Source organism: Rhamphochromis longiceps, linkage group LG15 (assembly GCF_057381845.1).
Source record: "Rhamphochromis longiceps isolate RC_006_pf linkage group LG15, R_longiceps_female_GT1.1, whole genome shotgun sequence".
Taxonomy (NCBI): domain Eukaryota; kingdom Metazoa; phylum Chordata; class Actinopteri; order Cichliformes; family Cichlidae; genus Rhamphochromis; species Rhamphochromis longiceps.
The window spans coordinates 8850282-8862785 of record NC_140571.1 but is presented as its reverse complement, the minus strand read 5'-3'; the positions used below and the strand labels follow the sequence as shown (position 1 = coordinate 8862785).

Here is a 12504-nt window from a genome sequence, read left to right as displayed (position 1 = left end):
GATAAAATTTGGAAATAGAAAACTGCGTTGTTTACAATGTCTGGCTCCGTTTGGACACCCTAGACCATGAAGCCACAATCTTTGTGGCTGTGACCCATTTTAGTGAAAGATTGATTACAAGGACATCTTCACTGCATGTAAGATTTTAACAAATAAACCAAACAGCTTCTCAGAGGATTTTTTTTTTTTTTTAGATAAGCAATAAGACTTTGTAAGAAATAATATTAAATTAAGTGAACAGACAGTTTTATATATGCCAGGTCTCATAGAAATCTCTATGAGATTTTATTATCTGGATAAATAAAGGTCTGATGAATATATTATTTTCTTATTACATTATTCTCATGTAGCCAGTTCAAGATACTAAACTCTGGTTTCCTATTACTGTGCTTTATGGTGCTCTCTGTGCAACTAACCAGCAGATTAACTTTAGTTATGCCTGTTATAGATCAACCTGATATCATAGCAAAGCGTGTAATAGAGATGGCGTTCCAATATGTCCATTCCACACTTTGGATCTCTAAAGTGTGAAAATGGATGTTTCTTGAAGGTGTTTCACCTCTCATCCAAGAAGCTTCTTCAGTTCTAAAACCACATGGTGGAGAGTCCCAGGTATTTAATCCCTAGTGGAAGTTGTCCTTTAAGTTGTCCATTATTAATCATGTGTCTCACTACATGTAACTCATCTGTCTCGCCACCAGGGAAGGGATCTCAAAACTGTGTTGTAGGTGGTTGACAATTGGTGCGTAAGCCACCCTCTCTGTTCACGGATGGTCGTTCATAGTGTACATTGATGGCATCTTTCACTCCTTCAGTCTCAGATGCCATCTGAAGGTTTTGGGGCTGCAGTCTGCATTAGTAATGGCCTTAAAATGAAATTAAAGCTGATGTGAATGATAACTACAAGTAGGTTTAGCACAGAAGTAGGTCAGTCGCTAAGTTTACTGACTGATATTTCACAACAAGCAACCACAAAAGCATCCCTTTGACCTTGATTTCCCAATTATCTATGTTGTTGTGAGTAAATAATTACCTCTGCCAAAGGAGATATGTTCTTGGTAGCTGTTGCATGTGTGCATGTTTATGTATGTCTCATTCTATCTATAAACATGACAGCTTGCAAAGTTTTGAATAAATTGTGCCAAAATTTTGTAGGGGTGTAAAGTGGGGTCATCTTAACAATCAATATAAATTTACCTTACATTCAATACGATCTTCAAGGTTAACCTAATGAATGGCTATTGACAAAAACTTAACTGTGTATTGTTAGCATATAAAAAGTACCAAAAAGTACCAATACCAGAAGTAAGAGGTCACATTTGACCTTTGATCTCTCCTTCAAGGTCAAGTGATTGTTCTGAAGGTTATAGTAATGTATATAGAGATCTTCCAAACGAATTACCTAATGCCATTGCTTGTACTGACAACATATAGGCATATAGGGAATGATATATAAGGATTCAAAACATTGCATTACTTCTTTCTGACCTCTTCTTCAAGGTCAGAAAATGTTAAAATTTCATTCAAAATTATTTTGTTGTTTTTATTGGCAACATTTCCAAAAATAAACATTTAAACAAATTTTATAAACAATGAAATGAATGCTACATATGTAGTATATTCACATAAAAAATGACAACTCTTTATTTTTAAAATTATGGTAAGTATATTAAAATGAGTTTCAAACAGGGCAAATAACGAAAACTTGCACTTTGATTTGTTTATGCTCCATAACATAGTACTCGTGTTTAAAAAGAACAAAGGCAACAAAGTTTTTTTTTTAATTTTATATACTGTACATAAGATATGCTATACAAATACTATTCCTTTCAAAGTAAAAACTGCCAGAGAATGAGCCACCTTGGTGGAGAGCTGCACTATCATTCTTGTTCTTATTGTCTTTCATTATCTTTTGCAACATCATGTAAAATGTTGCTTCTCTTTATGATGAATATGATAACTGTTTAAAAAAATAGTATATGTAGGCTTTAGTGAAAAACAAAATCCACTCATCAACTTGTCTTTAATGATTGATCAAAATGTCAATATCTCTCCAGTTTGCAATCCAAGTCCAGCTAGAGTTTGATTTATAGCAAGGAATTTGTTCATTGGGGTTTTTGTTCATCGGCTCACCCTTAGGGTGAGCAATTTATTACAAATACTGATTTCATTTTTAAAAGATTTCTAGTCGTTGTGAATTTAAAGAGGACTGTATTATCAGCTTTTGGTGAAAACAAAAAGATTAAACAAAGCTTTTCTAAAGACAGGGGGTTCGGAGAGATGTAAAGCCATTTTTCAAATTCACTGTTATGTTTTACAGCATTTGACCAACACTGAAGACACAATATGATCCTCATTTTGGATGAAAAACAACAATTTATTTTTCACTTGTCTCTTGGTGAGTTACTGGAGTTTTTTCTCAGTTTGACTTCATGTGGACATATTTTTTCTTGAGTGGAAACATGGTTTGGTTGTGTGTTAGTATCATGAGTGAGAAGTGGGAGTTTATTTACTGGATCAGTTTAAAACTATCCAGGATCCTTTTGTCTTCCATATTTATAGTATATTTAACAAATCATAGGTCTGACTACAGTGTAGACTGTTAACACAGAGTTTTATTTTGTATCTAAGTTCACATCTCCTGTCAGATTTAATCAGACTACTTTGCTATATATTTCTGCTGCAGGCCTGTTGAGTTTGCTGCAGTTTACAGGTCAGTAAATAACCCATGAATATTAAGATAATTGGATTTCTCCATTAAAAAACTGCCTTTATGTTTTTAAGGTCTAGGTAAAACATTGAACATCCTTTGTGGTTTTGTTTTTCTCATATCCAGAATGTGAAAAAATTAGGCTGGTCGGACCTTCGCGTTGCTCTGGCAGAGTGGAGGTCTTCTACCAAGACAGTTGGGGAACTGTCTGTGATGATGAGTGGAGCATGGCCAATGCTGAGGTGGTGTGTCGAGAGCTAAACTGTGGGACAGCTATGGAGGCCAAAAACGATGCTTTCTTTGGACGTGGAAAGGATGAGATCTGGTTGGATGATGTACAGTGTGTTGGGAATGAGTCTTCCATCCTTCAGTGTCAGCACAAACCATTTGGGCAAAATAACTGTGGCCACAGTGAAGATGCAGGAGTGGTCTGTTCAGGTACGTCTAGATAATGTTTGACATATTTTGTTGTACATTACATGTACCCCATGCACAGGGTAAGATATGTATTCATTTATTTATTTTTGTTTATACACACATTTTAAGAACTTTGTCAGTCTAGTATAATATAATATTCTCTTAAGCTAGTGTCGGCAGGTAGAAGCTGAGACTTCTATAAGGATGTGTCAGCTGGAGTCACAAAGACTGCTTAAACTGTTTTGACTAAAAATTGCTGTCTTGGTCGGTTTGAATAACTCTGGGCAGACCGAATGTTGAGAAAAATCTAAGCAGAGCCTTAGTTATGGTGGGAGCAGTGATCTTCCAAGAGGAATGGCTTCAGGAAAACAAGTTGCAGCACACGTGATTGTCAAGAGAAATTGACTACCAGCTTTTGACAATTGCAGCATAAGGGAGGATTCATTGATGCAGCCCTAACTATACGATTTAGCAAAAAGGAAAGTTTTTAATCTTAAAAGTAGAGATAGTGTCTGTCTCCTGAATCCAAACTGGAACATAACATAACGTAACATAACATAACGTAACATAACGTAACGTAACGTAACGTAACGTAACGTAGCGTAACGTAGCGTAACGTAACGTAGCGCAACGTAACGTAACGTAACGTAACGTAACCATATGTTTCGCCCCAAGAATAAAGAACTTAAGAATTTGAGCCAGTATATTAAAATGTAGTCAAATGTAATGGGAATTTCTTTATCTTTCCAGTCAACTTTAGTGACATTTCTTCAAACATTAACCCCATTCTTTTTTAATTAAAAAGGCTGCGAGTATAGAACTCTTGCTTTAAAAGTTTAATGTTGATTACAAACAATTATTTTGTGTATTTAATGTCAATTAAAAATACCAGTTTTGATGCTGGTCTTAATTAAACAGGTCCTGCCCAAATAAACCTAAAAATTATCAAAATAATATACTGAAAGACTAACTTCCCCTTAGAGAGGTATTCCCCTTAATTGGAACCAAAAACTGGAAAATATCACTTTTCATAACTGAATTCAGTTTTGCTATAAAATTAGCTATAAATGTTCTCCCTTGTCTATAGTCTTAAGGTTATTAGGAAATACATAGAGTGGATTTCATACTTTTTCACAGTGTTATTTGTCATAGACTAACCATTTAGTTTTATATATTTTATAGGACATGTGCGGCTTGTCAATGGAACTCGTTGCAATGGCAGAGTAGAAATTTACCACGAAGCTCAGTGGAAACGAGTTTGCAGTGATTTGGGCAAACAAGCAGCTCATGTTGTGTGCCAAGAAGCTGGTTGTGGCGATCCACCCACTCAGACTGAGACATTGTATTTTGGAGATGCACGTGCCCTGCCTGCAATCAAAACCATCTGCTCTGGAAATGAGACCTCTGTCTCACAGTGCTCACTTCTAAAAGTCAATGAAAGTTGTGATGATGCTACTGTTGTCTGTGGAAGTAAGTCACACGTGTGCTCACAAAACTATCAGTAATTAATTGTAAAAGTGACACTGTTAGAATCTGCCATTTCTGAAAAAACTTGCCCTTAATTTTTTTTTTTTTAAATTAACAGACAGTCAACCCATTCGGCTGGTGAATGGGACTAATCGCTGCTCTGGTAGAGTGGAAATCTACTATAGTTCACAATGGGGAACAGTCTGTGATGATAGATGGGGAATGCAAGAAGCAACTGTCGCATGTCGAGAGATGAACTGTGGGAATGCTCTCTCAGTCAAATATAAGACTTACTTTGGGAGAGGTCAAGATCAGATTTGGCTGGATAAGATGGAGTGCACTGGTCATGAGATGTTTCTTGCTGACTGCCCTCACAAAGGTTTTGGAGTATATGACTGTAACCACAGTGAATATGCTGGTCTCGTGTGCTCAGGTAAGACAGGATGTATTCTGAGTTTCAAACCTGAGTTTTAATGAAAATCCTAAAAACCCAAATTCTGCTTTGCAGAGACAGTCAGATTGATCAATGGAACTGACAGCTGTTCTGGCAGAGTGGAGGTTTTCCATGATGGCCGATGGGGGAAACTTTGTAGTAATAACTGGGGCCTTAAAGAAGCTGCAGTCCTATGTAAGGAGCTCAACTGTGGAGATCCAAAAAATTCCAAGGACATCTTTTACTTTGGTGACAGCTCACTGCAAGGGTTCACAAGTAGATGCTCTGATAATGTGAACTCTATCAGCCAGTGTCAACTGCAAGAACACAGAGGGTCATGTGAAGGTGTTTCTCTTGTATGTTCAGGTAAGAGACAAAAACTATAGATATGCTCCTCTAGTGCTTTCCAAGAATAACAAAGGTCATGTTTGCTCATTAAGAAAAGACTAGCCTATGTGCATTCTTTAGTTTTACCTTGTGATATGGCAATTATTTAATGCATGGTCACAGAGTTATTTCACTATTAAAATTACCAGCATTTAGCAAATACAACTTTAATGTGAGACAGCAGATAAATATTAACCACTTACAATGCTAAATTCTATTTCATTTGACAATGTACTAATATCAGCCAGCAAGGGTAATACAACCCCTTCGCTTTAACTACTTTTATTATCAACAAAAGTGAAAAATTGTGAAGCGGAAGGAGAAGAAAATATGTAAATGTCTACATCAATCAATCTAGGCTTAATTTTAAGCAGACTGATTATAGAATTCTGCAGACCACTTTGAGTGATAAGCATGTTGAAATTAACTCAATCAAAAGTAGCTGATTTTTTTATGCTAAATAAAACATAAAATAAAGAGCAAAAAAAAAAAGGACAGCTTCTGTTTAAACCTCAGCCACACATTAAGTCATGAGGTCATATTCACAAACCAGTAGAGTTAGCAGTCAAACATTGTCAACACACTGTTAAATTCTTTTTTTCCTTCATGACTTACTTTGTAGCATTTTTGATACATAGAAGGGGGAACACAGGAGTCCCCTTTTATATGTGCACATTTATACTAACCACCACCATTAGGTTTAATGAAATTTAGAAGAAAAAGGGGGAAAAGGCGCCAGATAATAGACATGGCCTTATCCTTTTTAATAAACAAAATATTAAAGTTATTTTAATTTTTCATTCACAAACTTAACATTTGAGAATGGAAAGAAAAAATCTTGATATTAATATTAATGTTGTTTATTTTTTGTTTATGTGTCTTCATCTTTTGCTTCTTTGTTTTCTTTTTCTCCTTGTTTTTGAAACAATGGGGAGCCAATAGAGATGAGCAAGTTTGAGATCCCAGTCGCTACCAAACTATGCTGATTTTTGGCTTTATGTCTGTGTCATAAACTGTGTGCGGCAGGCAGGAAGGAGGACCGAAATGCAGACTCCAGGATGTGAAATGTAAACTCATAAACAGCTTTATTGCTGAAAAAGGAATGCCAACCAAGTCCAGAAATAAACAAAAACAGAGTTTAACCTCTTAGGACCTGGCACCCACATACGTGGACATCAGATTTTGGGTTGTCTAGACCAAAATATTAAATTTTGCTCTACAAGGGCCTGATATCCACTTACGAGGACATTATGCTGCCACTGTTCCATCAAAATTTTAAACAAATATCCTCATCCTCAGCTCTCATTTTTCTTAGGAACAAAAATCGGGTAAAAGAAAAAATCTGGTGATTCTTTGTTTTTACATTCATTGGGTCCCAATATGCCCAAATATCAAAGAGAAATTAAAAATGCATGCCGTGGAAGAGTTCGGGTCTTAGGAGGTTAAAACAAAAAATGCTGAAGTTTAGGAAAACAGAGTCCACAAAATCAAAATCCCAGCAGCAGAAGTCTAAAACAAAACCGAGGAGCTGGGTCAACCATGAATCCAAAGAGGCACTTTCTTTTCAGCTGGCGGTTGTCTGGAAGTGCTATATAAATAAATTGCTTGCTTGCTAAAGCCAAAAGAAGTTCTGGAAGCCGCAGGTGGTGGTGCAGGTGATGGATGTACGGGCTCACCAGAGGCGTCAGCGGACACAAGGAGATGTTTTTTATGTGCATTAAAGTTATATAAAAATTTAACAGTGCAAATGCAAATTCCTTGCTGACAGTTTAACCAAAAGGCATTTCCAGTGGAAATTGGCCGACATAACCATGTCTAATATCCACAAAACTTAAAAAGACGTTATACACACACAATACAGTAATATTATGTTGCAGCACAGTACGTATCACTCCGCGAGGCTCCTGCCTATGATAGCCGTAATGCTCCGACAATCCATCAAGCTTGTACTAAAACATTTGACAGATTTTCGAGCACCGTGTACCACATAAAATCGTTTCAAGGTCAGTAAACACAACCAGAATTCATACATAAGGCACATGGGATTATAGGGGGCACTGTCAACGATCCGCTTTCGCCCTTCTCATTCTCTGTCGCCACCATGCTTTTTCCACCATGTGCATATGAAAACAAAGGCACTGCGCATGCGCGTTTTACCCATATTCTATCGCGATATTTCATTTTCTTATCGTTGCCCAACATTATACCGGTATTACTGTGAACAGTATGATATGGCCCAGCCCTAGCTGGTTGGCCTTAGAAAATCTGCTGTTCTTAAGCTCTCCAGGTTAGAACTAGCAGTCTTGGGAGAAGTTATCTCAGGAAAGCTGAACTTAGTCTTTGAGGTGGCCTGCTCATGGCTATAAGCCTCCTTGGCTACCTTAACCATCGTTGCTACAGGAGGGTCTTTAGAATTACCACTACTGGTGGTAATTAGTACTTTGCAGTCTGGTTGTGTGTCAGTCAGTTTTATGCTTGATAGGCACACGAGTACAGTCATCACCTGGCACATTAGTGAGCCCTGAGACGCAAACCTCACTGGTTTCCAGGACAGGCACAAAATTACTCTCAGAAACTTCAAGCTTGGAAACACAGGAATCCCTGAAATTACAGTCACTCTCAGAAACACAGTCACAATAACCCTCCGGTGCATATTTTACAAACTGTCCAGCACTGTTCAACCCATATGAGCTGGAGTCTGTAGGCATGCTGACTTAAAACTAGTGTTCAATGATGAGGCAGTGTTACTCACAGGACGTGGAGGCTCAGAAGAAAAAATTGTCTTTGGCTGAGACTTGGAACGGCGTGAACACCGCTTCCTCCTGGGAACTGTGCACAAGTGGCGGATGAGCTGGATGGTGCTGTTGAGGCAGAGGCGTTGACGGTGAGATCCTCCCTTTGGAGGGATGGAGGATCAAAACTAGCGGCAAGTGCTATTGCCAGGTTGGCTGGAGTCAGGAATGTACCAGGCTGCGGACCTCTTGCTGGCACTCTTCCTTCTCTCCCTCGTGGGTCGGAATGATCCACCGCCCCCGCAGAAAGATGATTTGGCATGCATACTCCTCAAAACTCCCGAACATTAAGTCTGCTGGGTCCATAGTGTGGTCATGATCTTCTGTCATAAACTGGGTGCGGCAGGCAGGAAGGGAGGACCCAAATGCAGACCCCAGGATAGGGCTGCGCTATATCATACCGTTCACAGTAATACCGGTGTAATGTTGGGCAATGATAGGAAAATGAAATATTGCCATAGAATATGGGTAAAATGCGCATGCGCAGTGGTACTATAGAGTAAACTTAAGACCAACAAAGCGGACTTAAATATAATACAAAATGACAAAAACACAAGAAAAACTCCAAACACTGGGTACATTAAACCAAGACCATGACAGTCTGTGTGATAAAAAAAAAAAAGAAAAGAAAAATTAATGTAATTAAAAAACAAAAGTTAGATTTAATGTATAGTAATATAATATAATAATATTTGTTACACTAATATAACAACTGATTTCCAGGTAATGCGAGATTAACCGGTGGATCCACTCATTGTGATGGAAGAGTAGAGTATTTCAATAAAGGCCAGTGGGGGACTGTGTGTGCTGAATCCTGGGACATGAATGATGCAACAGTGGTGTGCAGACAGTTGGACTGTGGGAAGCCTCATAAGCTTATTCAGCTTGGTCCTGGTACAGGAAACATCTGGACTGATCAAATTAATTGCAATGGAGAAGAGTCTACATTGACTCAGTGTCCAATAGAACCATCTCATTGCAACAACACTGTAGTGGCTGGTGTTTTCTGCACAGGTAAGAAAAACATGGAAACGCAAGTCTGAATTTTTTTTTATGCTGTGTAAAATATGAATAAAAACAGAATGTAATAATTTGGACATCTCATAAACCCATACTTGATTCACAATAGAACATAAAAATACCAAATCTGAAATTTTCTTGGGAAAACATGGAATCTGCGTCCTCCCAAATAAAGAGGAGAGGGATTTGTTATCAGCATTTAGTTCAATTTCTATTAGAAAACAAACTGCACCCTGTTTAGTTCATTATAGAATGAGCGTCAGTATCAATATGAATGCCTGAATGCATGAATGCCTATGAAACTGGCACATGTGGAAGTAGATCAAAAATGGTGAAATGTGTATATAGGTTTTACAGCAACAGGATCCTCCATTAGAGCAGCAGCCAAGGGAGATGGTCCTATAATGGCATGAATATTGTGATGCACGTATTGCCAATTTTACCTTATAAGAAGTATGGTTGAATCATTCCGGTGATGGACAGGAAACAGCAGAAACTCAGGAGGACATCTCCTAATAACTATTACCAATGCTAGTACCAATCCATGAAAAAAAAATGACAGAAAGTAGTAGAAATGCATGGAGAGCCATAATAAATAATCTAAAGTAAATGCACATGACTTGAAAGAAGGCAAAATGACTTGACGAAAGAGATTTAGATGGCCAAACAGGGGAGGAAGTTAAAGGATGGGGAGCCCGGAAATTTCAGCAGGATTTTATTATCTAAGATGCCTAAAGTGCCCAGAAACTTGCCACAAGGTGCACAAATTGATTTTTGATCTGAGAGGGGAAAGTTTGAGATGGCTTAAGATGAGTGAAAAGCCTGGATTTGGCTAGTAGAATCAGTAAGCAGACAATTGCCAGTCGCAGAGGCTTGTTAAACTAATGGAAAAGGTTGAGGGTTTTAATTATTAGCATTAGGAACGCTGGTTTGAGCGGGGAGTCAAGAAGACCTAAGGGTACATCTTTCACCATCTTACAATGCTATGATTGCAGCCATTCCCCACCTCTCTGTGAATGGCGCTCATGGCCTTTCATCAATGGTCTTTGATCAATGATCAACGGTCTTTGATCAGTGGTTGTTGATTAATGGTCATGACAATTTGCATACTAATGATCAAGTAACTGACCTCACAACCCATTGTTCTTTCGGTTGGCTAGTTTCAGTCATTGTGCAAATGTACTGTTTATAAGGTTGGGGAAACCTGCAGTCAGCTGAGACTGAAGAAGCCCCTTCAATGAGTGACAAAACGTTTCTCCCACTGAAAATGCCACATCCAGATGAACAGAATCAACCTTTTGGCATTTACTTACCTAGATTATTGAGCATGAATCAAGATGCGAGCATCTAATAGTGTGAACGTGACAAAGACATGGACACGATTGCACGAAGGAGACTGTAAAGGAGAGGTGCAATGAGATTTAAAGTATGCAGCATGAATGCCGACCGGCCTCGAGAAGGCTGGGGAAAAGGTGATCCAACTAGACTAGTGATGTCATGAAGCGCTTGACAGCATGGAAAAGTTGGAGTGATGTGAAGGTTAGATGTAGCTGGCAGCACCTGGGAGCGGAAAGATGTGAGACCATTGGTGTTTCTTATTGAACTTATCAATAAACTTCATTACAACAGCATAGATACTGTTGAATAACTGGCTTGCAATTCAGACAATTCACCAATTGAAAACATTTTAAGCATCACAAAACATGACACAGAAGACTCAGGACGTTTGAGTAGGTAGAACCCTATGTCATCCAAAATTGGAATAACATTCCTATTACAAAAGTCTAGAAACTGGTATCCTCAGTTCCCAGATCTTTACAGACTGTTTTTAAGAGAAGAGGGGATGCACAGAATGCTAAACTTGGTGGAAAACAAACCTTTTCCAACTTTTTTGGAACATGTTGCCATAAAACTCAAAAGAAGTGAATATTTTCTAAAGTTGTACATGTTCTCAATTTAACCCTTGTATGGTGTTCGGGTCTGTGAGACCCGTGTTCAGTTTTTTTCAAAAGAAAAATTAAACAATTAATTATTTTTTCACGTGTAAATGTGTTGTGTCTTTCCACTCACTCCACTTGATTATAACTGATTTATTTATAACATTTTATATAAAAGAAAAACGAGAAGCACATTAATTCATAAATGTGATCTAACAAAGGTAAAGGGAAAAAATTAACCATGTTTGCTGTTCATATGTCTTGTAATTGGGATGAAGTAAACATCTGTTGAGTAATTTAACATAAAATTGTTTGATGGTGTTAATTTGGAAAGCCAAAACTCTAGCGGGTCCACCAGACCCATGAACACTGGCTGAGTAACAAAAATACGAACACCACACAAGGGTTAAATTCAAATAGTATACAATATACCTAAATACATCACAGTTGTTTGTTGGTCATTCTTCCATACCTGTGGCTACATATTTAGTTTATTTGCCTTCACAGAAAGCTTGGCGGTCCGCTTGGTTAACAGTAATGATGAGTGCTCTGGAAGAGTGGAGGTTCGTCATGATGACCAGTGGCACACAGTGTGTGACACGGACTGGACTCTAAGTAAAGCTGGAGCGGTGTGTGAGTCGCTGCAGTGTGGACGTGCCGTGAAAGCTCATGGTGGTGCTGTTTTTGGCCGTGGCAGTGGGTCAGTGGTGGAGGCTAGCAATTCATGTTTCGGCAATGTGACATCTCTTCAGCAATGCTCAGTCAAAGGTTTTACAAGAGCAACCTGCGGGCATGAATATGATGCTGGTGTTCTCTGTGCAGGTAAATCCTTATTATTATGTTCAAAATTCAAACATAATTTTTTACGAGATCACAAACAGTATAAATTATTGCTGTGATGTGATGTCACCAACTGTGGTGGTGGGAGGGTAACTGGTAAACTACACGCTTATTGGTTAATAATTACAAGTTGTTAGCCACTGATCATACTTTGAAACAGATAATGACTGAGATTTATGCACTTAATTTTTTTTCTCTTTTTTCCCAAGGGGTCACCAGAGCAGATGAATCTGTATTTTTGATTTGGTACTGACTTCAAAACAGATACTCTTTCACATTTAACCCTGCCATTTAATCTGTCTTCAAAAGGGCACTGGGATTACACTCACTTTCTCTCATTTTCATGGTTTCTGTTTTTTTCCCTAGTTTGGGTTTTTTTTTTATGGGTTTATTATTTGGTGGGTTTCTTTCTACATTTTTAGCCTTTTGTGTCTATTAGTATTTTCAAGTGCGTCCTAGTTTAGTTATTCATATTTGTAGTTCTTAGTTCCTTGTCTAATT

At 38.0% G+C, this 12504-nt stretch overlaps 2 protein-coding genes across 2 annotated transcripts in view; both read left to right on the top strand.

Annotated features, from left to right (window-relative positions):
* Window positions 1-226, top strand: part of sh3bgrl2 (SH3 domain binding glutamate-rich protein like 2) — a 15162-nt gene extending 14936 nt beyond the window's left edge. Inside the window, exon 4 of the mRNA XM_085383070.1 lies at window positions 1-226. This exon is cut by the window's left edge and continues 1545 nt beyond it. The gene's annotated coding sequence lies outside the window, so the exon portion shown is untranslated.
* A 1866-nt stretch (window positions 227-2092) lies between these two features.
* Window positions 2093-12504, top strand: part of LOC146652015 (scavenger receptor cysteine-rich type 1 protein M160-like) — a 52462-nt gene continuing 42050 nt past the window's right edge. Inside the window, exons 1-9 of the mRNA XM_085383354.1 lie at window positions 2093-2140; window positions 2321-2398; window positions 2687-2713; window positions 2837-3148; window positions 4310-4597; window positions 4713-5027; window positions 5103-5393; window positions 8930-9220; window positions 11671-11985. Coding sequence (XP_085239480.1) covers window positions 2347-2398; window positions 2687-2713; window positions 2837-3148; window positions 4310-4597; window positions 4713-5027; window positions 5103-5393; window positions 8930-9220; window positions 11671-11985 — 1891 coding nt within the window. The 5' untranslated portion in view covers window positions 2093-2140; window positions 2321-2346. The remainder of the gene's footprint in view (window positions 2141-2320; window positions 2399-2686; window positions 2714-2836; window positions 3149-4309; window positions 4598-4712; window positions 5028-5102; window positions 5394-8929; window positions 9221-11670; window positions 11986-12504) is intronic.